The sequence below is a fragment of the Salminus brasiliensis genome, chromosome 1, assembly GCF_030463535.1.
Source record: "Salminus brasiliensis chromosome 1, fSalBra1.hap2, whole genome shotgun sequence".
Lineage (NCBI taxonomy): Eukaryota > Metazoa > Chordata > Actinopteri > Characiformes > Bryconidae > Salminus > Salminus brasiliensis.
Window position 1 is genome coordinate 54577774 of NC_132878.1, and position 26650 is coordinate 54604423.

General features: G+C 40.1%; 1 protein-coding gene across 1 annotated transcript in view; it reads left to right on the forward strand.

Moving 5' to 3' along the window:
- opn7a (opsin 7, group member a) overlaps positions 1-26389 on the forward strand; it is a 92039-nt gene extending 65650 nt beyond the window's left edge. The window contains exons 3-6 of the mRNA XM_072696301.1: positions 21251-21413; positions 22001-22128; positions 24961-25292; positions 25742-26389. Of these exons, the coding sequence (XP_072552402.1) occupies positions 21251-21413; positions 22001-22128; positions 24961-25292; positions 25742-26389 (1271 nt within the window). The remainder of the gene's footprint in view (positions 1-21250; positions 21414-22000; positions 22129-24960; positions 25293-25741) is intronic.
- The last annotated feature ends 261 nt before the right edge of the window (positions 26390-26650 follow it).

Genomic DNA, 26650 nt, shown 5'->3' on the forward strand with positions numbered 1-26650 from the left:
ATTATATAGCTCACTTTTTGGCAGGTTAAAATAGAGATATATAATGGAGAAACAGGTATAATTGAAGATGGACAGCTCACTATTTGGCAGGGTAAAAAAGAGATGGACAGCTCACTATTTGGCAGGTATAATTGAAGATGGACAGCTCACTTTTTGGCAGGTATAATTGAAGATGGAGAGCTCACTTTTTGGCAGGTATAATTGAAGATGGACAGCTCACTTTTTGGCAGGTATAATTGAAGATGGAGAGCTCACTATTTGGCAGGGTAAAATAGAGCTGGACAGCTCACTATTTGGCAGGTATAATTGAAGATGGACAGCTCACTATTTGGCAGATTTAAGTAGAGATGGACAGCTCACTATTTGGCAGGTATAATTGAAGATGGACAGCTCACTTTTTGGCAGATTTAAGTAGAGATGGACAGCTCACTATTTGGCAGGTATAATTGAAGATGGACAGCTCACTTTTTGGCAGATTTAAGTAGAGATGGACAGCTCACTATTTGGCAGGTATAATTGAAGATGGACAACTCACTTTTTGGCAGGTATAATTGAAGATGGACAACTCACTTTTTGGCAGGTATAATTGAAGATGGACAGCTCACTTTTTGGCAGGGTAAAATAGAGATGGACAGCTCACTATTTGGCAGGGTAAAATAGAGATGGACAGCTCACTATTTGACAGGTATAATTGAAGATGGACAGCTCACCTTTTGGCAGATTTAAGTAGAGATGGACAGCTCACTATTTGGCAGGTATAATTGAAGATGGACAGCTCACTTTTTGGCAGGTATAATTGAAGATGGACAACTCACTTTTTGGCAGGTATAATTGAAGATGGACAGCTCACTTTTTGGCAGGGTAAAATAGAGATGGACAGCTCACTATTTGGCAGGTATAATTGAAGATGGACAGCTCACCTTTTGGCAGATTTAAGTAGAGATGGACAGCTCACTATTTGGCAGGTATAATTGAAGATGGACAGCTCACTTTTTGGCAGGTATAATTGAAGATGGACAACTCACTTTTTGGCAGGTATAATTGAAGATGGACAGCTCACTTTTTGGCAGGGTAAAATAGAGATGGACAGCTCACTATTTGGCAGGGTAAAATAGAGATGGACAGCTCACTATTTGGCAGGTATAATTGAAGATGGACAGCTCACTATTTGGCAGGGTAAAAAAGAGATGGACAGCTCACTATTTGGCAGGTATAATTGAAGATGGACAGCTCACTTTTTGGCAGGTATAATTGAAGATGGAGAGCTCACTATTTGGCAGGTATAATTGAAGATGGACAGCTCACTTTTTGGCAGGTATAATTGAAGATGGACAGCTCACTTTTTGGCAGGTATAATTGAAGATGGACAACTCACTTTTTGGCAGGTATAATTGAAGATGGACAGCTCACTTTTTGGCAGGGTAAAATAGAGATGGACAGCTCACTATTTGGCAGGGTAAAATAGAGATGGACAGCTCACTATTTGGCAGGTATAATTGAAGATGGACAGCTCACTTTTTGGTTGGGTAAAATAGAGATGGACAGCTCACTATTTGGCAGGTATAATTGAAGATGGACAGCTCACTTTTTGGCAGACTTAAGTAGAGATGGACAGCTCACTATTTGTCAAGTATAATTGAAGATGGACAGCTCACTATTTGGCAGGTATAATTGAAGATGGACATCTCACTATTTGGCAAGTTAAAATAGAGATGGACAGCTTACTTTTTGGCAGGTATAATTAAAGATGTACAGCTCACTTTTTGGCAGATTTAAGCAGAGATGGACAGCTCACTTTTCGGCAGGTTAAAATGGAGCTGGACAGCTCACTATTTGGCAGATACAATTGAAGTAATTATATAGCTCACTTTTTGGCAGGTTAAAATAGAGATATATAATGGAGAAACAGGTATAATTGAAGATGGACAGCTCACTTTTTGGCAGGGTAAAATAGAGATGGACAGCTCACTATTTGGCAGGTATAATTGAAGATGGACAGCTCACTTTTTGGCAGGGTAAAAAAGAGATGGACAGCTCACTATTTGGCAGGTATAATTGAAGATGGACAGCTCACTTTTTGGCAGGTATAATTGAAGATGTACAGCTCACTTTTTGGCAGGTATAATTTTGACAAAAATACATTTATTTATTTCTTGACTTACTTGAGAGTTGCTCATAAAAAAATAAACAACATTAAATAAATAAACTCACGTTTTGAGGATCTGTGTATTGGCACCTGATTGACAGTAGTCCACTAAACACTAAAAGTATTTGCACTGAACATTAAATAAACAAACCAGCCAGTTAAACCAGCTCAGTGTTTTTGTGTATTTTTTTATTTACTGATTTAACATTTCATTTAGTATATTGAGTGAGTGAGATATTTATTTATTTATATAAATAAGCAGCATAGCAAAACATCTTAATAATGACTTGGCATTTCTAGAGCTCGGTACATTACTGCTTTACTGACACGTATACAGCCGGGCGAAAAAAAAAGTGACAACTCACTTTTTGGCAGGTATAATTGAAGATGGACAGCTCACTTTTTGGCAGGGTAAAATAGAGATGGACAGCTCACTATTTGGCAGGGTAAAATAGAGATGGACAGCTCACTATTTGACAGGTATAATTGAAGATGGACAGCTCACCTTTTGGCAGATTTAAGTAGAGATGGACAGCTCACTATTTGGCAGGTATAATTGAAGATGGACAGCTCACTTTTTGGCAGGTATAATTGAAGATGGACAACTCACTTTTTGGCAGGTATAATTGAAGATGGACAGCTCACTTTTTGGCAGGGTAAAATAGAGATGGACAGCTCACTATTTGACAGGTATAATTGAAGATGGACAGCTCACCTTTTGGCAGATTTAAGTAGAGATGGACAGCTCACTATTTGGCAGGTATAATTGAAGATGGACAGCTCACTTTTTGGCATGGTAAAATAGAGATGGACAGCTCACTATTTGGCAGGGTAAAATAGAGATGGACAGCTCACTATTTGGCAGGTATAATTGAAGATGGACAGCTCACTATTTGGCAGGGTAAAAAAGAGATGGACAGCTCACTATTTGGCAGGTATAATTGAAGATGGAGAGCTCACTATTTGGCAGGGTAAAATAGAGCTGGACAGCTCACTATTTGGCAGGTATAATTGAAGATGGACAGCTCACTATTTGGCAGATTTAAGTAGAGATGGACAGCTCACTATTTGGCAGGTATAATTGAAGATGGACAACTCACTTTTTGGCAGGTATAATTGAAGATGGACAACTCACTTTTTGGCAGGTATAATTGAAGATGGACAGCTCACTTTTTGGCAGGGTAAAATAGAGATGGACAGCTCACTATTTGGCAGGGTAAAATAGAGATGGACAGCTCACTATTTGACAGGTATAATTGAAGACAGCTCACCTTTTGGCAGATTTAAGTAGAGATGGACAGCTCACTATTTGGCAGGTATAATTGAAGATGGACAGCTCACTTTTTGGCAGGTATAATTGAAGATGGACAACTCACTTTTTGGCAGGTATAATTGAAGATGGACAGCTCACTTTTTGGCAGGGTAAAATAGAGATGGACAGCTCACTATTTGGCAGGTATAATTGAAGATGGACAGCTCACTTTTTGGCAGGTTATAATAGACATGGACAGCTCACTATTTGGCAGGTATAATTGAAGATATACAGCTCACTTTTTGGCAGGGTAAAATAGAGATGGACATCTTACTATTTGGCAGGTATAATTGAAGATGGGCAGCTCACTTTTTGGCAGATTTAAGTAGAGATGGACAGCTCACTTTTCGGCAGGTTAAAATAGAGATGGACAGCTCACTATTTGGCAGGTATAATTGAAGATGGACAGCTCACTTTTTGGCAGGTTAAAATGGAGCTGGACAGCTCACTATTTGGCAAGTATAATTGAAGATGGACAGCTCACTATTTGGCAGATATAATTGAAGTGATTATATAGCTCACTTTTTAGCAGGTTAAAATAGAGATATATAATGGAAAAACAGGTATAATTGAAGATGGACAGCTCACTTTTTGGTAGGGTAAAAAAGAGATGGACAGCTCACTATTTGGCAGGTATAATTGAAGATGGACAGCTCACTTTTTGGCAGGGTAAAAAAGATGGACAGCTCACTTTTTGGCAGGTATAATTGAAGATGGACAGCTCACTTTTTGGCAGGTATAATTGAAGATGGACAGCTCACTTTTTGGCAGGGTAAAATAGAGATGGACAGCTCACTATTTGGCAGGTATAATTGAAGATGGACAGCTCACTTTTTGGCAGGGTAAAAAAGAGATGGACAGCTCACTATTTGGCAGGTATAATTGAAGATGGACAGCTCACTGTTTGGCAGATATAATTGAAGTGATTATATAGCTCACTTTTTGGCAGGTTAAAATAGAGATATGTAATGGAGAAACAGGTATAATTGAAGATGGACAGCTTACTTTTTGGCATGTATAATTGAAGATGTACAGCTCACTTTTTGGCAGATTTAAGTAGAGATGGACAGCTCACTATTTGGCAGGTATAATTGAAGATGGACAGCTCACTATTTGGCAGATTTAAGTAGAGATGGACAGTTCACTATTTGGCAGGTATAATTGAAGATGGACAGCTCACTATTTGGCAGATTTAAGTAGAGATGGACAGTTCACTATTTGGCAGGTATAATTGAAGATGGACAGCTCACTTTTTGGCAGGTATAATTGAAGATGGACAGCTCACTTTTTGGCAGATTTAAGTAGAGATGGACAGTTCACTATTTGGCAGGTATAATTGAAGATGGACAGCTCACTTTTTGGCAGGTATAATTGAAGATGGACAGCTCACTTTTTGGCAGGGTAAAATAGAGATGGACAGCTCACTATTTGGCAGGTATAATTGAAGATGGACAGCTCACTTTTTGGCAGGGTAAAAAAGAGATGGACAGATCACTATTTGGCAGGTATAATTGAAGATGGACAGCTCACTGTTTGGCAGATATAATTGAAGTGATTATATAGCTCACTTTTTGGCAGGTTAAAATAGAGATATGTAATGGAGAAACAGGTATAATTGAAGATGGACAGCTTACTTTTTGGCAGGTATAATTGAAGATGGACAGCTCACATTTTGGCAGATTTAAGTAGAGATGGACAGCTCACTATTTGGCAGGTATAATTGAGGATGGACAGCTCACTTTTTGGCAGGGTAAAATAGAATAAACAAATTAAACAATTAAATAAACAAACCAGCCAGTTAAACCAGCTCAGTGTTTTTGTGTATTTGTTTATTTACTGATTTAACATTTCATTTAGTATATTGAGTGAGTGAGATATTTATTTATTTATTTAAATAAGCAGCATAGCAAAACATCTTAATAATGACTTGGCATTTCTGGAGCTCGGTACATTACTGCTTTACTGACACATATACAGCCGGGCTTGTTTTAACTTTTTTCCCCTTTTTTGTCCCCCGAAATACAGCTCACAGTTCTTTTTAGTTTAAGGTGCTTTTGGACAAACATTGATTTAGCCTTTTGGCAGGTTAAAATAGAGATGGTCAGCTCACTATATTGCAGATTGGAATAGAGATATATAGCTCACTTTTTGGCAGATTGACAGAGATGGAAGGCTCTGCTTTTGGCCGGTTAAAATAGAGATGACTAGCTCATATTTTGGCAGATTTAAGTAGACATGGATAGGTCACTTTTTGACAGATTAAAATATATACATATGGCTCACTTTTTGGCAGATATAAGTAGAAAAGGAAAGCTCACTTTTTGACAGGTTAAAATAGAGATGGACAGCTCACTATTTGGCAGGTATAATTGAAGATGGACAGCTCACTATTTGGCAGGTATAATTGAAGATGGACATCTCACTATTTGGCAAGTTAAAATAGAGATGGACAGCTCACTTTTTGGCAGGTATAATTAAAGATGTACAGCTCACTTTTTGGCAGATTTAAGTAGAGATGGACAGCTCACTTTTCGGCAGGTTAAAATGGAGCTGGACAGCTCACTATTTGGCAGGTATAATTGAAGATGGACAGCTCACTATTTGGCAGATATAATTGAAGTGATTATATAGCTCACTTTTTAGCAGGTTAAAACAGAGATATATAATGGAGAAACAGGTATAATTGAAGATGGACAGCTCACTTTTTGGCAGGGTAAAATAGAGATGGACAGCTCACTATTTGGCAGGTATAATTGAAGATGGACAGCTCACTTTTTGGCAGGGTAAAAAAGAGATGGACAGCTCACTATTTGGCAGGTATAATTGAAGATGGACAGCTCACTTTTTGGTTGGGTAAAATGGAGCTGGACAGCTCACTATTTGGCAAGTATAATTGAAGATGGACAGCTCACTATTTGGCAGATATAATTGAAGTGATTATATAGCTCACTTTTTAGCAGGTTAAAATAGAGATATATAATGGAGAAACAGGTATAATTGAAGATGGACAGCTCACTTTTTGGCAGGGTAAAATAGAGATGGACAGCTCACTATTTGGCAGGTATAATTGAAGATGGACAGCTCACTTTTTGGCAGGTATAATTGAAGATGGACAGCTCACTTTTTGGTAGGGTAAAAAAGAGATGAGCTCACTTTTTGGCAGGTATAATTGAAGATGGACAGCTCACTTTTTGGCAGGTATAATTGAAGATGGACAGCTCACTTTTTGGCAGGGTAAAATAGAGATGGACAGCTCACTATTTGGCAGGTATAATTGAAGATGGACAGCTCACTTTTTGGCAGGGTAAAAAAGAGATGGACAGCTCACTATTTGGCAGGTATAATTGAAGATGGACAGCTCACTGTTTGGCAGATATAATTGAAGTGATTATATAGCTCACTTTTTGGCAGGTTAAAATAGAGATATGTAATGGAGAAACAGGTATAATTGAAGATGGACAGCTTACTTTTTGGCAGGTATAACTGAAGATGGACAGCTCACTTTTTGGCAGATTTAAGTAGAGATGGACAGCTCACTATTTGGCAGGTATAATTGAAGATGGACAGCTCACTTTTTGGCAGGGTAAATTAGAGCTGGACAGCTCACTATTTGGCAGGTATAATTGAAGATGGACAGCTCACTATTTGGCAGATTTAAGTAGAGATGGACAGTTCACTATTTGGCAGGTATAATTGAAGATGGACAGCTCACTTTTTGGCAGGGTAAAATAGAGCTGGACAGCTCACTATTTGGCAGGTATAATTGAAGATGGACAGCTCACTATTTGGCAGATTTAAGTAGAGATGGACAGTTCACTATTTGGCAGGTATAATTGAAGATGGACAGCTCACTTTTTGGCAGGTATAATTGAAGATGGACAGCTCACTTTTTGGCAGGTATAATTGAAGATGGACATCTCACTATTTGGCAAGTTAAAATAGAGATGGACAGCTCACTTTTTGGCAGATATAATTAAAGATGTACAGCTCACTTTTTGGGAGATTTAAGTAGAGATGGAGAGCTCACTTTTCGGCAGGTTAAAATGGAGCTGGAGAGCTCACTTTTCGGCAGGTTAAAATGGAGCTGGACAGCTCACTATTTGGCAGGTATAATTGAAGATGGACAGCTCACTATTTGGCAGATATAATTGAAGTGATTATATAGCTCACTTTTTGGCAGGTTAAAATAGAGATATATAATAGAGAAACTGGTATAATTGAAGATGGACAGCTCACTTATTGGCAGGGTAAAATAGAGATGGACAGGTCACTTTTTGGCAGGTATAATTGAAGATGGACAGCTCACTATTTGGCAGGGTAAAATAGAGATGGACAGCTCACTATTTGGCAGGTATAATTGAAGATGGACAGCTCACTTTTTGGCAGGGTAAAATAGAGATGGACAGCTCACTTTTTGGCAGATTTAAGTAGAGATGGACAGCTCACTATTTGGCAGGTATAATTGAAGATGGACAGCTCACTTTTTGGCAGGTATAATTGAAGATGTACAGCTCACTTTTTGGCAGGTATAATTTTGATAAAAATACACTTATTTATTTCTTGACTTACTTGAGAGTTGCTCATAAAAAAATAAACAACATTAAATAAATAAACTCACGTTTTGAAGATCTGTGTATTGGCACCTGATTGACAGTAGTACACTAAACACTGAAAGTATTTGCACTGAACATTAAATAAACAAACCAGCCAGTTAAACCAGCTCAGTGTTTTTGTGTATTTTTTTATTTACTGATTTAACATTTCATTTAGTATATTGAGTGAGTGAGATATTTATTTATTTATTTAAATAAGCAGCATAGCAAAACATCTTAATAATGACTTGGCATTTCTGGAGCTCGGTACATTACTGCTTTACTGACACGTATACAGCCGGGCTTGTTTTAACTTTTTTCCCCTTTTTTGTCCCCCGAAATACAGCTCACAGTTCTTTTTAGTTTAAGGTGCTTTTGGACAAACATTGATTTAGCCTTTTGGCAGGTTAAAATAGAGATGGTCAGCTCACTATATTGCAGATTGGAATAGAGATATATAGCTCACTTTTTGGCAGATTGACAGAGATGGAAGGCTCTGCTTTTGGCCGGTTAAAATAGAGATGACTAGCTCATATTTTGGCAGATTTAAGTAGACATGGATAGGTCACTTTTTGACAGCTTAAAATATATACATATGGCTCACTTTTTGGCAGATATAAGTAGAAAAGGAAAGCTCACTTTTTGACAGGTTAAAATAGAGATGGTCAGCTCACTATTTGGCAGGTATAATTGAAGATGGACAACTCACTTTTTGGCAGATATAATTGAAGTGATTATATAGCTCACTTTTTGGCAGGTTAAAATAGATATATATAATGGAGAAACAAGTATAATTGAAGATGGACAGCTCACTTTTTGGCAGGATAAAATAGAGATGGACAGCTCACTATTTGGCAGGTATAATTAAAGATGGACAGCTCACTATTTGGCAGGTATAATTGAAGATGGACAGCTCACTATTTGGCAGATATAATTGAAGTGATTATATAGCTCACTTTTTAGCAGGTTAAAACAGAGATATATAATGGAGAAAAAGGTATAATTGAAGATGGACAGCTCACTATTTGGCAAGTTAAAATAGAGATGAACAGCTCACTTTTTGGCAGGTATAATTAAAGATGTACAGCTCACTTTTTGGCAGATTTAAGTAGAGATGGACAGCTCACTTTTTGGCAGGGTAAAATGGAGATGGACAGCTCACTATTTGGCAGGTATAATTGAAGATGGACAGCTCACTTTTTGGCAGGGTAAAATAGAGATGGACAGCTCACTATTTGGCAGGTATAATTGAAGATGGACAGCTCACTATTTGGCAGGGTAAAATATAGATGGCTACCTCCCTTTTTTGCAGATTTAATTAGGGATGGACAGATCACATTTTGGAAGACTGCAATAAAGATATATAGTTCACTGTAAATATGGACGTCTCACTATTTGGCAGGTATAATTGAAGATGGCTAGCTCACTTTTTGGCAGGTATAATTGAAGATGGACATCTCACTATTTGGCAAGTTAAAATAGAGATGGACAGCTCACTTTTTGGCAGGTATAATTAAAGATGTACAGCTCACTTTTTGGCAGATTTAAGTAGAGATGGACAGCTCACTTTTCGGCAGGTTAAAATGGAGCTGGACAGCTCACTATTTGGCAGGTATAATTGAAGATGGACAGCTCACTATTTGGCAGATATAATTGAAGTGATTATATAGCTCACTTTTTGGCAGGTTAAAATAGAGATATATAATGGAGAAACAGGTATAATTGAAGATGGACAGCTCACTTTTTGGCAGGGTAAAATAGAGATGGACAGCTCACTATTTGGCAGGTATAATTGAAGATGGACAGCTCACTTTTTGGCAGGGTAAAATAGAGATGGACAGCTCACTATTTGGCAGGTATAATTGAAGATGGACAGCTCACTATTTGGCAGGGTAAAATATAGATGGCTACCTCCCTTTTTTGCAGATTTAATTAGGGATGGACAGATCACATTTTGGAAGACTGCAATAAAGATATATAGTTCACTGTAAATATGGACGTCTCACTATTTGGCAGGTATAATTGAAGATTGACAGCTCACTTTTTGGCAGGGTAAAATAGAGATGGACAGCTCACTATTTGGCAGGTATAATTGGTAGATGGCTAGCTCACTTTTTGGCAGGTATAATTGAAGTGATTATATAGCTCACTTTTTGGAAGATTTAAGTAGAGATGACTTGCTCACTTTTTGGCAGGTTAAAATATAGATGGCTACCTCCCTTTTTTGCAGATTTAATTAGGGATGGACAGATCACATTTTGGAAGACTGCAATAAAGATATATAGTTCACTTTAAATATTGACGTCTCACTTTTTGGCAGGGTAAAATAGAGATGGACAGCTCACTATTTGGCAGGTATAATTGAAGATGGACAGCTCACTTTTTGGCAGATTTAAGTAGAGATGGACAGCTCACTATTTGGCAGGTGTAATTGAAGATGGACAGCTCACTATTTGGCAGATTTAAGTAGAGATGGACAGCTCACTATTTGGCAGGTATAATTGAAGATGGACAGCTCACTTTTTGGCAGGGTAAAATAGAGATGGACAGCTCACTATTTGGCAGGTATAATTGAAGATGGACAGCTCACTTTTTGGCAGGTATAATTGAAGATGGACTGCTCACATTTTGGCAGGGTAAAATAGAGATGGACAGCTCACTTTTTGGCAGATTTAAGTAGAGATGGACAGCTCACTATTTGACAGGCATAATAGAGATGGACAGCTCACTTTTTGGCAGATTTAAGTAGAGATGGACAGCTCACTTTTTGGCAGGTATAATTGAAGATGGACAGCTCACTTTTTGGCAGGTTAAAATGGAGATGGACAGCTCACTATTTGGCAGGTATAATTGAAGATGGACAGCTCACTTTTTGGCAGGGTAAAATAGAGATGGACAGCTCACTATTTGGCAGGTATAATTGAAGATGGACAGCTCACTTTTTGGCAGGGTAAAATAGAGATGGACAGCTCACTATTTGGCAGGTATAATTGAAGATGGACAGCTCACTTTTTGGCAGGTATAATTGAAGATGGACTGCTCACTTTTTGGCAGGGTAAAATAGAGATGGACAGCTCACTTTTTGGCAGATTTAAGTAGAGATGGACAGCTCACTATTTGGCAGGTATAATTGAAGATGGACAGCTCACTATTTGGCAGATTTAAGTAGAGATGGACAGCTCACTATTTGGCAGATATAATTGAAGTGATTATATAGCTCCCTTTTTGGCAGGTTAAAATAGAGATATATAATAGAGAAACAGGTATAATTCTCACGTCTACCCCCCCTCACCCCACAAACACAAACACTGTCTGAGGAATCACAGCAATCACCCACCCACTTAGAAGTGCCAACTGACCAGGTGAAAAGACAGTTGGAGAAGCTGAAACTGGGAAAAGCTTCAGGACCTGATGGGATCAGCACAAGGGTACTGAAGGTCTGTGCTACCCAGTTATGTGGGATCCTACAGCACCTCTTCAACCTGAGCCTCAAACAGGAGAAGGTGCCAGTGCTGTGGAAAACATCATGCCTGGTTCCTGTTCCAAAGAAGTCTACCACCTCCTCCTTGAACGACTATAGACCTGTGGCCCTCACATCACACGTCATGAAGGTCCTGGAAAGGATTATGTTGACACACCTCAGTCCTCAGGTCAGCCCTTTCCTGGACCCCCTCCAGTTTGCTTACCAGCAACAGGTCGGAGTGGATGATGCTATCATCTATCTACTGCAGAAGGTGCACGCCCATCTGGACCACAACAACTCCTCAGTGAGAATCACTTTCTTTGATTTCTCAAGTGCATTCAACACCATCCAACCTCTGATGTTGGGGGGAAAGATGGACAGAATGCAGGTGGACAGGTCCACTGTTGCCTGGGTCATGGACTACCTGTCTGACAGACCCCAGTATGTGCAGCTAGGATCCAACCGGTCTGAGTGCTTAGTCAGCAGCACTGGAGCACCACAGGGAACTGTTCTCTCTCCCTTCCTCTTTACCCTGTACACCACTGACTTCCAGTACAGGTCAGAACTCTGCCACCTTCAGAAATTCTCTGATGACTCTGTGGTAGTCGGATGCATCAGGGATGATGAGGATGGAGAATACAGGGACCTGGTTAACAGCTTTGTCGTGTGGAGTGAGAGGAATCACCTGATTCTCAATGTGGCCAAGACCAAGGAAATGGTGGTGGACTTCAGGAGGAAGAGGACCACGACCGGTCCCATTACCATCACGGGTCAGGATGTGGAGCGGGTAGACACCTATAAATACCTGGGTGTCCTCCTGGACAGCAAACTGGACTGGAAGGCCAACACAGAGGCTGTGTACAGGAAGGGGATGAGCAGACTCTACTTTCTGAGGAAGCTCAGGTCCTTTAATGTGTGCAGCAATATGCTGGAGACCTTCTACCAGTCTGTTGTTGCTAGTGCTGTCTTTTTTGCTGCAATCTGCTGGGGAGGCAGCATCAGGAGTGGAGATGCCAGTAAGCTCAACAAACTGATCAGGAAAGCTGGATCAGTCCTGGGCTGCTCTCTGGAAGGCTTTGAGGTGGTTGTGGAAAGGAGGACTCTGAGCAAACTCACTGCCATTCTGGAGAACACTTCCCACCCCCTCCATGATCTACTGGTCAAGCAGCGGAGCACTTTCAGTAACAGGCTCCTTCAGCTCCGCAGCAGTAAGGAACGGTCCAGGAGATCGTTTCTCCCAACAGCGATCTCGCTGTACAACGCCTCGTCACTGTGCCGGGACATTATTGTGCACTGAGTGTACTAATAGAACAGTCCCGCTGTTTCTCAATCGGACACTATTCTGTTCATCAGTATGTACTGCCACACAGCTCTGTCATCTGCACTGCCACTTTAAAACTCTATACTGTAATGATACCCCAGGATGCCTTACATCACTACATTATATTAATGTAGTTACTGCACTGTTACATTACACATAATTCATTCTGTATATTACATTATATTAATGTAATTATTACTGCACTACAATCACTTTTTACGCTTTTATGCCTCTATCATGCTGCTCTCTTGTTTGATTTTGCTGCTGTAAAAACTGACTTTCCCTGTGGGATAAATAAAGTGATCTATCTATCTATCTATCTATCTATCTATCTATCTATCGATCTATCTATAATTGAAGATGGACAGCTCACTTTTTGGCAGGTATAATTGAAGATGGACATCTCACTATTTGGCAGATTTAAGTAGAGATGACTTGCTCACTTTTTGGCAGGTTAAAATAGAGATGGCTACCTCCCTTTTTTGCAGATTTAATTAGGGATGGACAGATCACATTTTGGAAGACTGCAATAAAGATATATAGTTCACTTTAAATATGGACGTCTCACTATTTGGCAGTTATAATTGAAGATGGACAGCTCACTTTTTGGCAGGGTAAAATAGAGATGGACAGCTCACTATTTGGCAGGTATAATTGAAGATGGACAGCTCACTATTTGTCAGGTATAATTGAAGATGGACAGCTTAGTTTTGGCAGGTATAATTGAAGATGTACAGCTCACTTTTTGGCAGGTTAAAATAGAGATGGACAGCTCACTTTTTGGCAGGTATAATTGAAGATGTACAGCTCACTTTTTGGCAGATTTAAGTAGAGATGGACAGCTCACTTTTCGGCAGGTTAAAATGGGGCTGGACAGCTCTCTATTTGGCAGGTATAATTGAAGATGGCTAGCTCACTATTTGGCCGGGTATAATTAGAGATGGACAGACCTTTGTCTTGTGGAGTGAGAGGAATCACCTGATTCTCAATGTGGCCAAGACCAAGGAAATGGTGGTGGACTTCAGGAGGAAGAGGACCACGACCGGTCCCATTACCATCACGGGTCAAGATGTGGAGCGGGTAGACACCTATAAATACCTGGGTGTCCTCCTGGACAGCAAACTGGACTGGAAGGCCAACACAGAGGCTGTGTACAGGAAGGGGATGAGCAGACTCTACTTTCTGAGGAAGCTCAGGTCCTTTAATGTGTGCAGCAATATGCTGGAGACCTTCTACCAGTCTGTTGTTGCTAGTGCTGTCTTTTTTGCTGCAATCTGCTGGGGAGGCAGCATCAGGAGTGGAGATGCCAGTAAGCTCAACAAACTGATCAGGAAAGCTGGATCAGTCCTGGGCTGCTCTCTGGAAGGCTTTGAGGTGGTTGTGGAAAGGAGGACTCTGAGCAAACTCACTGCCATTCTGGAGAACACTTCCCACCCCCTCCATGATCTACTGGTTAAGCAGCGGAGCACTTTCAGTAACAGGCTCCTTCAGCTCCGCAGCAGTAAGGAACGGTCCAGGAGATCGTTTCTCCCAACAGCGATCTCGCTGTACAACGCCTCGTCACTGTGCCGGGACATTATTGTGCACTGAGTGTACTAATAGAACAGTCCCGCTGTTTCTCAATCGGACACTATTCTGTTCATCAGCTCTGTCATCTGCAATGACACCCCAGGATGCCTTACATCACTACATTATATTAATGTAGTTACTGCACTGTTACATTACACATAATTCATTCTGTATATTACATTATATTAATGTAATTATTACTGCACTACAATCACTTTTTACGCTTTTATGCCTCTATCATGCTGCTCTCTTGTTTGATTTTGCTGCTGTAAAAACTGACTTTCCCTGTGGGATAAATAAAGTGATCTATCTATCTATCTATCGATCTATCTATAATTGAAGATGGACAGCTCACTTTTTGGCAGGGTAAAATAGAGATGGACAGCTCACTATTTGGCAGGTATAATTGAAGATGGACATCTCACTATTTGGCAGGTTAAAATGGAGCTGGACAGCTCACTATTTGGCAGATGTAATTGAAGATGGACAGCTCACTATTTGGCAGGTATAATTAGAGATGGACAGCTCACTTTTTGGCAGATTTAAGTAGAGATGGACAGCTCACTTTTTGGCAGGGTAAAATAGAGATGGACAGCTCACTTTTTGGCAGGTATAATTAGACATGGACAGCTCACTTTTTGGCAGATTTAAGTAGAGATGGACAGCTCACTTTTTGGCAGGTTAAAATAGAGATGGACAGCTCACTATTTGGCAGGTATAATTAGAGATGGACAGCTCACTTTTTGGCAGATTTAAGTAGAGATGGACAGCTCACTTTTTGGCAGGTTAAAATAGAGATGGACAGCTCACTATTTGGCAGGTATAATTGAAGATGGATAGCTCACTTTTTGGCAGGGTAAAATAGAGATGGACAGCTCACTATTTGGCAGGTATAATTGAAGACGGACAGCTCACTTTTTGGCAGGGTAAAATACAGATGGACAGCTCACTATTTGGCAGGTATAATTGAAGATGGACAGCTCACTTTTTGGCAGGTTAAAATAGAGCTGGACAGCTCACTATTTGGCAGATATAATTAGAGATGGACAGATCACATTTTGACAGGTTAAAATGGAGCTGGACAGCTCACTATTTGGCAGATGTAATTGAAGATGGACAGCTCACTATTTGGCAGGTATAATTGAAGATGGACATCTCACTATTTGGCAAGTTAAAATAGAGATGGACAGCTCACTTTTTGGCAGGTATAAATAAAGATGTACAGCTCACTTTTTGGCAGATTTAAGTAGAGATGGACAGCTCACTTTTCGGCAGGTTAAAATGGAGCTGGACAGCTCACTATTTGGCAGGTATAATTGAAGATGGACAGCTCACTATTTGGCAGATATAATTGAAGTGATTATATAGCTCACTTTTTGGCAGGTTAAAATAGAGATATATAATGGAGAAACAGGTATAATTGAAGATGGACAGCTCACCTTTTGGCAGGGTAAAATAGAGATGGACAGCTCACTATTTGGCAGGGTAAAATAGAGATGGACAGCTCAATTTTTGGCAGATTTAAGTAGAGATGGACAGCTCACTATTTGGCAGGGTAAAATAGAGATGGACAGCTCACTATTTGGCAGGTATAATTGAAGATGGACAGCTCACTTTTTGGCAGGGTAAAATAGAGATGGCTAGCTCACTATTTGGCAGGTATAATTAGAGATGGACAGATCACATTTTGACACGTAAAAATATAGATGGTCAGCTCACTATTTGGCAGTTATAATTAAAGTGATTATATAGCTCACTTTTTGGCAGGTTAACATAGAGATGGTCAGCTTACTATTTGGCTGGCATGATTGAAGATGGACAGCTCACTTTTTGGCAGGTATAATTGAAGATGTACCGCTCACTTTTTGGCAGGTATAATTTTGACAAAAATACACTTATTTATTTCTTGACTTACTTGAGAGTTGCTCATAAAAAAATAAACAACATTAAATAAATAAACTCACGTTTTGAAGATCTGTGTATTGGCACCTGATTGACAGTAGTACACTAAACACTAAAAGTATTTGCACTGAACATTAAATAAACAAACCAGCCAGTTAAACCAGCTCAGTGTTTTTGTGTATTTTTTTATTTACTGATTTAACATTTCATTTAGTATATTGAGTGAGTGAGATATTTATTTATTTATTTAAATAAGCAGCATAGCAAAACATCTTAATAATGACTTTGCATTTCTGGAGCTCGGTACATTACTGCTTTACTGACACGTATACAGCCGGGCGATGAAGATGGACAGCTCACTATTTGGCAGATATAATTGAAGTGATTATATAGCTCACTTTTTGGCAGGTTAAAATAGAGATATATAATGGAGAAACAGGTATAATTGAAGATGGACAGCTCACTTTTTGGTTGGGTAAAATAGAGATGGACAGCTCACTATTTGGCAGGTATAATTGAAGATGGACAGCTCACTTTTTGGCAGACTTAAGTAGAGATGGACAGCTCACTATTTGTCAAGTATAATTGAAGATGGACAGCTCACTATTTGGCAGGTATAATTGAAGATGGACAGCTCACTATTTGGTAGGTATAATTGAAGATGGACAGCTCACTATTTGGCAGGTATAATTGAAGATCGACGGCTCACTTTTTGGCAGATTTAAATATAGATGGACAGCTCACTATTTGGCAGGTATAACTGAAGATGGATAGCTCACTTTTTGACAGTTTAAAATATAGATGGTGAGCTCACTATTTGGCAGGTATAATTTAAAAGGGACAGACCAGTTTTTGGCAGATTTAAGTAGAGATGGACAGCTCACTTTTTGGCAGGTATAATTGAAGTGATTATATAGCTCACTTTTTGGCAGATTTAAGTAGAGATGACTTGCTCACTTTTTGGCAGGTTAAAATATAGATGGCTACCTCCCTTTTTTGCAGATTTAATTAGGGATGGACAGATCACATTTTGGAAGACTGCAATAAAGATATATAGTTCACTGTAAATATGGACGTCTCACTATTTGGCAGGTATAATTGAAGATGGACAGCTCACTTTTTGGCAGGGTAAAATAGAGATGGACAGCTCACTATTTGGCAGGTATAATTGAAGATGGCTAGCTCACTTTTTGGCAGGTATAATTGAAGTGATTATATAGCTCACTTTTTGGCAGATTTAAGTAGAGATGACTTGCTCACTTTTTGGCAGGTTAAAATAGAGATGGCTACCTCCCTTTTTTGCAGATTTAATTAGGGATGGACAGATCACATTTTGGAAGACTGCAATAAAGATATATAGTTCACTGTAAATATGGACGTCTCACTTTTTGGCAGGTATAATTGAAGATGGACAGCTCAGTTTTTGGCAGATTTAAGTAGAGATGGACAGCTCACTTTTCGGCAGGTTAAAATGGAGCTGGACAGCTCACTATTTGGCAGGTGTAATTGAAGATGGACAGCTCACTTTTTGGCAGGGTAAAATGGAGATGGACAGCTCACTATTTGGCAGGTGTAATTGAAGATAAACAGCTCATTATTTGGCAGGTATAATTTAAGATGGACAGCTCACTTTTTGGCAGATTTAAATAGAGATGGACAGCTCACTATTTGGCAGGTTAAAATGGAGCTAGACAGCTCACTATTTGGTAGGTATAATTGAAGATGGCTAGCTCACTATTTGGCAGATATAATTGAAGTGATTATACAGCTCATTTTTTGGCAGGTTAAAATAGAGATATATAATAGAGAGACAGGTATAATTGAAGATGTACAGCTCACTTTTTGGCAGGTTAAAATAGAGATGGACAGCTCACTATTTGGCAGGTATAATTGAAGATGGACTATTTTAACCTGCCATTTTTTGGCAGGTTAAAATAGAGAAATATAATAGAGAGACAGGTATAATTGAAGATGGACAGCTCACTTTTTGGCAGGGTAAAATAGAGATGGACAGCTCACTATTTGGCAGGTATAATTGAAGATGGACAGCTCACTTTTTGGCAGGTATAATTGAAGATGTACAGCTCACTTTTTGGCAGGTTAAAATAGAGATGGACAGCTCACTATTTGGCAGGTATAATTGAAGATGGACAGCTCACTTTTTGGGCAGATTTAAGTAGAGATGGACAGTTAACTTTTTGGCAGGTTAAAATGGAGCTAGACAGCTCACTATTTGGCAGGTATAATTGAAGATGGACAGCTCTCTTTTTGGCAGATTGACATATAGATGTATGGCTCACGTTTTGGCAGATTTACATAGAGATGGACAGCTAAATATTTTGCAGATTTAAATAGTGATGGACAGCTGAGTTTTTGGCAGGTTAAAATGGAGCTGGACAGCTCTCTTTTTGGCAGGTTAAAATGGATATGGTCAGCTCACTTTTTGGCAGGCATAATTGAAGCTGGGCAGCTCACTTTTTGGCAGATTGACATATAGATGTATGGCTCACATTTTGGTAGATTTAAATAGAGATGGACAGCTCACTTTTTGGCAGCTGAAAATGGAGCTGGACAGCTCACTATTTGGCAGGTATAATTGAAGATGGCTAGCTCACTATTTGGCAGATGTAATTGAAGTGATTATACAGCTCATTTTTTGTCAGGGTAAAATAGAGATGGACAGCTCACTAATTGGCAGGTATAATTGAAGATGTACAGCTCACTATTTGGCAGGTATAATTGAAGATGGACAGCTCACTTTTTGGCAGATTTAAGTAGAGATGGACAGCTCACTTTTTGGCAGGTTAAAATGGAGCTGGACAGCTCACTATTTGGCAGGTATAATTGAAGATGGACAGCTCACTTTTTGGCAGGGTAAAATAGAGATGGACAGCTCACTATTTGGCAGGTATAATTGAAGATGGACAGCTCACTATTTGGCAGGTATAATTGAAGATGGACAGCTCACTTTTTGGCAGGTTAAAATAGAGATGGACAGCTCACTTTTTGGCAGATTTAAGTAGAGATGGACAGCTCACTTTGTGAAAGGGTTAACATAGAGATGTACAGCTCACTTTTTGCAGATTTAATTAGAGATGGACAGCTCACTTTGTGACAGGTTAAAATAGAGATGGACAGCTCACTTTTTGCAGATTTAATTAGAGATGGTCAGCTCACTATTTGGCAGGTATAATTGAAGATGTATAGCTCACTTTTTGGCAGGTTAAAATAGAGATGGACAGCTCACTATTTGGCAGGTATAATTGAAGATGGACAGCTCACTTTTTGGGCAGATTTAAGTAGAGATGGACAGCTGAGTTTTTGGCAGGTTAAAATGGAGCTAGACAGCTCACTATTTGGCAGGTAAAATTGAAGCTGGACAGCTCTCTTTTCGGCAGGTTAAAATGGATATGGTCAGCTCACTTTTTGGCAGGTATAATTGAAGCTGGGCAACTCACTTTTTGGCAGATTGACATATAGATGTATGGCTCACATTTTGGCAGGTTAAAATAGAGATGGACAGCTCACTTTTTGGCAGATTTAAGTAGAGCACATTTAAAAAAAGACAGACCACTCAGTTCTTGCAGATTTAAATAAAGATGGATAGCTCACATTTTTGCATATTTCAATAGAGCTTGACAGCTAATTTTTTGGCAGATTTAACTAGAAATGGATTGCTCACTTTGTGGCAAATTAAAAAAAGATGGACAGCTTACTTTTGGCAGAAGAAAATAGAGATGGTCAGCTCACTATCTAACTTTTTGGCACAGTTTAATAGAATTGCTCACTTCATGTCAGATTTAAATAGAGATAGATAGCTCATGTTTTACAAAATTTACATAGCGATGGATAGCTCAGTTTTTGGCACATTTAAATAAAGATGGATAGCTCATTTTTAGCAGATCTAAAGATGGATAGCTCAGGTTTTACTAGATTTACATAGAGATTGATAGCTTAGTTTTGGCACATTTAAATAAAGATGGATAGCTAATTTGGGTCAGATTTAAATAGAGATGGTCAGCTCATTTTTGGATTTAAAGAAAGATTGATAGCTCACCTTTTTTATGTATAAGTTTTTGGCTGACTTAAACTGGTCATTGATAGCTTGCTCTTTTCCTGACCTGACTAGTTATGGATAGCCCACTAGTCACTATTGAGGTATCTTTGACTAGTGATTTCTGCTAAAACGTGAGCTATCCATGACTATGGGCAGGGGGCAGTGGTGGCTCAGTGGTTAGAGCACCGGGTTATCGATAACAGGGTTGTGGGTTTGATTCCCGGGCTTGGCAAGCTGCCACTGTTGGGCCCTTGAGCAAGGCCCTTTACCCTCTTTGCTCCCCAGGCGCTGGAGTTGGCTGCCCACCGCTCTGGGTGTGTGTGTACTCACTGCCCCTAGCTCACTAGTGTGAGTGTGTGTTCACTACCACAGATGGGTTAAATGCGGAGGACACATTTCAGTGTACACTGTACAGTGACAAATACGTGCACCTTTACCTTTTACTATCCATGACTGCCAGTAGCTTATTGATTTACAGTGATATGAACTGAAGTAGACTAGGCATAACTCATGTTTTCATCTTGACCAGTTGTTGAAAGCTCACTTTTTGATTGATCTAGCACTTTATTTCTTTTTTTACAGAGTTCACTACATTTAGATACCTCACTTGACCAAATGTACTAGTCATAAATGCCTCACAATGATGTCAAACATCACTTATTATTGATAGCTAACTTTGTGGCACACAACTGACTTTTTGTAATACTTCTCTAGTCATGGGCAGCTTATTTTTTATTATGGATAGCTTACTTTATGGCAGACCTCAATTCTTATAGATAGCTCACTTCTTGGTAGTGACATAGACTTCAGTAGTCATGGATAGCTCATGTTTTGCAGGTTTAACTAGTTATGTATAGCTCACTTTTTCTGTGTGTGTGTTTATTTCAGGTGTGTGTTCTCTATGCGGGAACACCATGCTGCTCTATGTGTCCCACAGGAGGAAGCATCTGCTGAAGCCGGCCGAGTTCTTCATTGTTAACCTGGCTGTCAGTGATCTGGGAATGACCCTTAGCCTCTACCCCCTCGCCGTGACCTCCAGCTTCCAGCACAGGTAGCAGAACAAGATACCATAAAGCACTGTATTCTAAGAAGTTGTCTAGAAAAGTTTTTTTGGTTACTTCTTTGATAAACATACTCTTTTGGATACGTTTATAAACTTGTTTTCTTTAGATTTAAAGTCTGGCCAATGGTTCTTGAGTTAATGGGACTTTTAAAATAATTCCTATGTAAAGGACTGATGAAATGAGGAACAGGCTGTACTGCAGCAATGAAGAGCTTTCACATCTATAATCGCAAGTGCACAGGTTCACATCTCTACATGGTGCTGTAAATGAAAAAGATTTAATATCTGGGAGGTTCTGTGGTTTCTAATATCCTAGGCTCGTACAATGTCTGTTGAGGCTCTCAATGACCTCAGTGGTTCTTTTCTTTTTCACACATTCAGCAACCTGCATGGCAATTTACCCTTTCATCTCAGATGTCAGGGCTTTAACTACCTGACAGGAGTAGCATGTAAGATGAACCGGCTTATGTGTAATATTTCATTCAGTCCCCTGTGTCAAAATCCCCTCCAGAAAGTTAGAAATCCTGATTGATTTTATGCCTTTTTTCTGTCTCTTTGTCTATGGGTGTGTGTAGGTGGCTGTATGGGAGGACGTTGTGCGTAGTGTATGCATTCTGCGGTGTGCTCTTTGGGATCTGCTCTCTTACCACCCTAACCATTCTCAGTACTGTCTGCTGCCTCAAAGTGTGCTACCCCCTCTATGGTAAATACACAAACACGTGTTTTGTGTCTGTATTTTTAGAATTTTTACTGACGTCTGACTGATTTACTCTAGCTACATTTTGCTATACTACACCTAAGCCAATTCTTAGGTAAAAGGATTATATATATTATAAAGGATAATATATATTATATATATTAGTATATTATGCAACAGTTTTGCTCTTTAGTCTTGCACTACAACTTGTACTTTGGCCGTAAATCATCTGTTCATCATTGTGTAATTTGCATGTGTGACAGAGTGTAGTAAATAGTTATGCTCGACTACGCCACCTAGGGGAATTTCCCCCCAGAACTGGCACTCAAGGCCAAAAAGAGAAAGACCCAGGTTTGAACACACTTGGACACCAGAGACATACGTCCAACACTTTGTAAACATCTATTAATAATTATTTAAAATTTCCCCACACAGGACAGGGCAGGACAAAAGCCCCCTTCTGAACACAGACACAATTAGGATAAAACAAGTAGCAAGTAGCAAGTAGTGGTTGGTGTGGAGCAACAGATAACACCACTACCTGCTACTGAGCTACCACACCATGTGGGAGACTGGGGTTCGATTCCCGGGCTGGGTGACTATGCTGCACTACACCAATAAGAGTCCTTGGGCAAGACTCCTAACACTACACTGGCCCACCTCTGTAATACGAGTTACCTTGTAAGTTGCTCTGGATAAGAGCGTCAGCTAAATGCCATAAATGTAAATGTAAAAGTGAAATGCTATGGAATATTATTGCAATAAAAACCCAGTAAGAAAAGGAACCGTGCTAAGGGCTTACCAAGCCAGAGGAAAATATGGGAATAAAGAATCTCCTATACTACGCACCACATGTAAGCGCACCACACACCTCAAAAACACCCAAAGTGCAAAGGGATTACACAACCCAAGTCAGTCTACTTCCTGTCCAACCAAAAAAGGAAACAAACCATTATAAACTCAAGTGGTGGAGGAGGGAGAGACTAATCATGAATGATAACTGAAGAGATGCAACCACTTATCATCATCTCTTACAACCTCCTCACATCACGGCAGGAATAAACACTAACCAAATGCATAACACACAGGGAAACACTAAGCCCCCCCTTACAGTTTTTGCTAAACAACAAACAAAAAACTAACCCCAATAAACCAAAATAATAGAATAACAAACACTAAAGAAAAAAAAATCAAAATTAATAAGTTAAACCTATACGAAACAACCAGTAAAACAGAATACCAAATAATAAAGCACGAGGAAACCTTAGGACAAAACAAAATATAATTAAGCAAAAACAAATTAAGACAAAACAGCAGCATTACAGGGAGCTGAAGACACAAGCCAACACCATCTGGACTAGAAAACCTAAAAAGCTAAAGTAATCAGCTCGAATAATAACTAGCTCAAAAATTAATACAGCTTGTATATCTGCCCGCATACAGCACTGCAGTTTCCCCTGTGGGATCAGAGCCTAGTAAATCCTTCCTGGGGCAAAGAAGGCAGTATCAGGGGCAATGGTGGCTCAGTGGTTAGAGCACTGGGCGATTTTTGACAAGGCCCTTAACCCTCTCTGTTCCTGTAGCACAGCAGCAATGGCTGCCCACCACTCCAGCATGTGTGCTCACTGTCCACTGAGTGTGTTTGCTCACTCGTGTGTATGTGTATGGGTTAAAGCCGAAGACGACGGCCAAAATTTATCTGTCCAACACAAATGGTCATTGCTAGGTATTGTAGGCTGCTTGTTTTTCAATTAGGACATGGTGTTAGTGACGACATGCCCCAGCTCATACACTGTTGGCACGCAAAACCCCATTTCCGCACCCTATGTTTAATTACTCCTTTGATAAGTATCTAAGGGCACAAGACAGCAGCTGATTGTCTCTTTAACAGCATCTTCTGAAGACATTGCTTTCTACCAAGAAAGATGCAAAGAGTCTTAAATATTTCATTGATGCCAGTGGGTGGTTTTTTGATGTCTGGTAGAAGGCAGTCTTTTATTGCTATCGCTACACCATGTAGATATTTTTCTTTTGTATGATACATGTTCCAATAGAGAGTGAAACTAGCTCACTCTTCCTCAAGGAACTCTCCAATAAGCAGTGTGATTTCTTTCAAAACTGCAGTGTTGGTATTAGATTGATTTAACTCTGTTGCATTTGGTATAGCTTAATGCTTGATGCTTTTCGTTATTCACAATGAGCGCTACATTGTCTAAATAAGGCTGCAAAGATACACACAATTCTAAAGGAAACCATACCCATTGCCACTACTGTTCAGGGGCTTGTGCTGGGTCATTCCACCCTGCTCCCATCAACCAGGGACATCACTGCAAGCAAACCTAGAAATGGAGACAACAAGCAGTATGATTTGCTAACCTAACATCACAGACAGGAGATGGATTAGAGTGGCAAAATAATGAGATGATCCTCCTGATGCAGGAGGCCCATTGAGGTTCTGTCGGTTGGAAACTACTTCAAGTTTTGCCTCTACAGGTTCCTTTGCTCCATGTATATCCTACAAAAGCATCTGTCCTCCCAGATGCAGATGATCCCTCAAGGCAACAGGGCAATAGTCAACAGATGTGACCATTGTCCTGTAGTCCTGCACATCATTTTTAATGTCCACAAAAGCTCATCAAGAGATCATTGGGGGCGACTGGTCCAGCACTACAGCACAACACCCTTTGGGCCTCAGTGCCACACACACACACACACACACACACACACACTGTGTATGTATTGCAGTTTGTATTGCAGTCCTAAGATACACATACACATACTAAATTTATTGCAGTAGTTTACAGTAGGCTTATATGTGTGTGTTTATTTTTTGGGCAGGTAACAGGTTCGGTCATGAGCATGGCCGTGTGCTTATAGTATGCGCATGGGCATATGCATTGGTATTTGCCTGTTCTCCACTGGCCCACTGGGGGCAGTATGGGCCGGAGCCATACGGGACGGCCTGCTGTATCGACTGGATCTCATCCAACAAAGATCCCATAGCCCGCTCCTACACCACTGTTCTCTTCATCTGTTGCTACATGCTTCCCTGTACCATCATCATCTTCTCCTACACACACATCCTGATCACGGTGCGGGAGTCCCGCCGAGCAGTGGAGCAGCATGTCTCGCAGACGCGCATGGGCAACATCCAGACCATCATAGTGAAGGTAGGATACATGCACATCATATGCACATATGTAGAAGAAGAAGCAGGAAGCATCTTGCTGGGAAAAGAAGCAGCTCTTTTATTGGGAAGCAGGGCAAAAATGCTTCACAGGAGTTGATACATGATATGGAGTGTTCAATTGATTAATGCTGTGCAGGTTGAATTTCTTGAGCTGTCTCAAAAAGAACTAAAGCTAAAAAGCTAAAAGCTAAAGCCTTCAAATGTGCTAAGTTAAAGTGAAATCATCTCTTCCACTTAAGCACAATGCTGATGTGCTCTACAAAACTGTATTGTTTTACTATGAAATGAACTATGAAATAAATTCTTCTTTTTTCACCCCCATAATTAATTAGTGCTGAATTTACTGAAATAAATGAGTATAATCAGCCACATATCAGACGTGTTTTACTGTTTCTGTGCTATCAGATCTCTCTCTCTCTGTCTCTGTAGCTCAGTGTGGCAGTGTGTATAGGCTTCTTCACGGCGTGGAGCCCATATGCATTGGTCTCCATATGGGCTGCTTTCGGGGATATCGAGGTCATCCCACCGCTGGCCTTTGCAGTCCCAGCCATGTTCTCCAAATCCTCCACCATCTACAACCCCCTCATCTACCTTCTGCTCAAGCCCAACTTCCGCCATCTTCTGTGCAAAGACATGCTCTCACTGCGGCAGGTGTGCGCAGAGCGCTGCCTGGCCATGTGTGTTCTGTGGGACACCTGCCGCCCTGCCCTGGCCCTGAGGACGCGCTCTTTGAGGCCGCAGAGCCACTTAGCACCCGTGGGGCTTGGTCATTGCTCCTGTGAGTGGTGCAATGACCCATTTGAGCAGTTCAGGAACTACCCCCGCCACTGCCCCATCCAAGTCAACACAGTACAGTTCTCTTTACAGAACAACGGAGAGTCGGAGGCAGAACTGGAGCTGGACCCAGAAGGAGAAGCAGGTATTAAGTTGGGAGTCTCTAAGAGGAGCTCGGCGGAGGCTGAGAAGTCAGTGCAAGTCCTTGTGAGAGGCAGGAAGAGCTCAGAGATTGACAGCCTGGAGATCACACTGGAAACAGTGTCTACTTATGCTAAAGCTACCAAAACCGGGACCTCTTAAAACAGGCCTCTAATGAAAAGATGAACTTTCAGTGTGTGTATGTGTGTGTGTTTATATGAACACTGGGAATGTTACCTCAAAGATGAATGCTAATATTTTTCTCTTTCAAACTGGACACTTGTGTGTGGACAGTTTTTGTAAAGTTAACAGCACTGCATGTTTTGTGTAAATATTTTACATTTGATACAATGGTTTTAGTTAAGGATTCCAATGAAATGATTTATTTATTAATTTCTATGCTTGTTACTTTGATATTTTCAA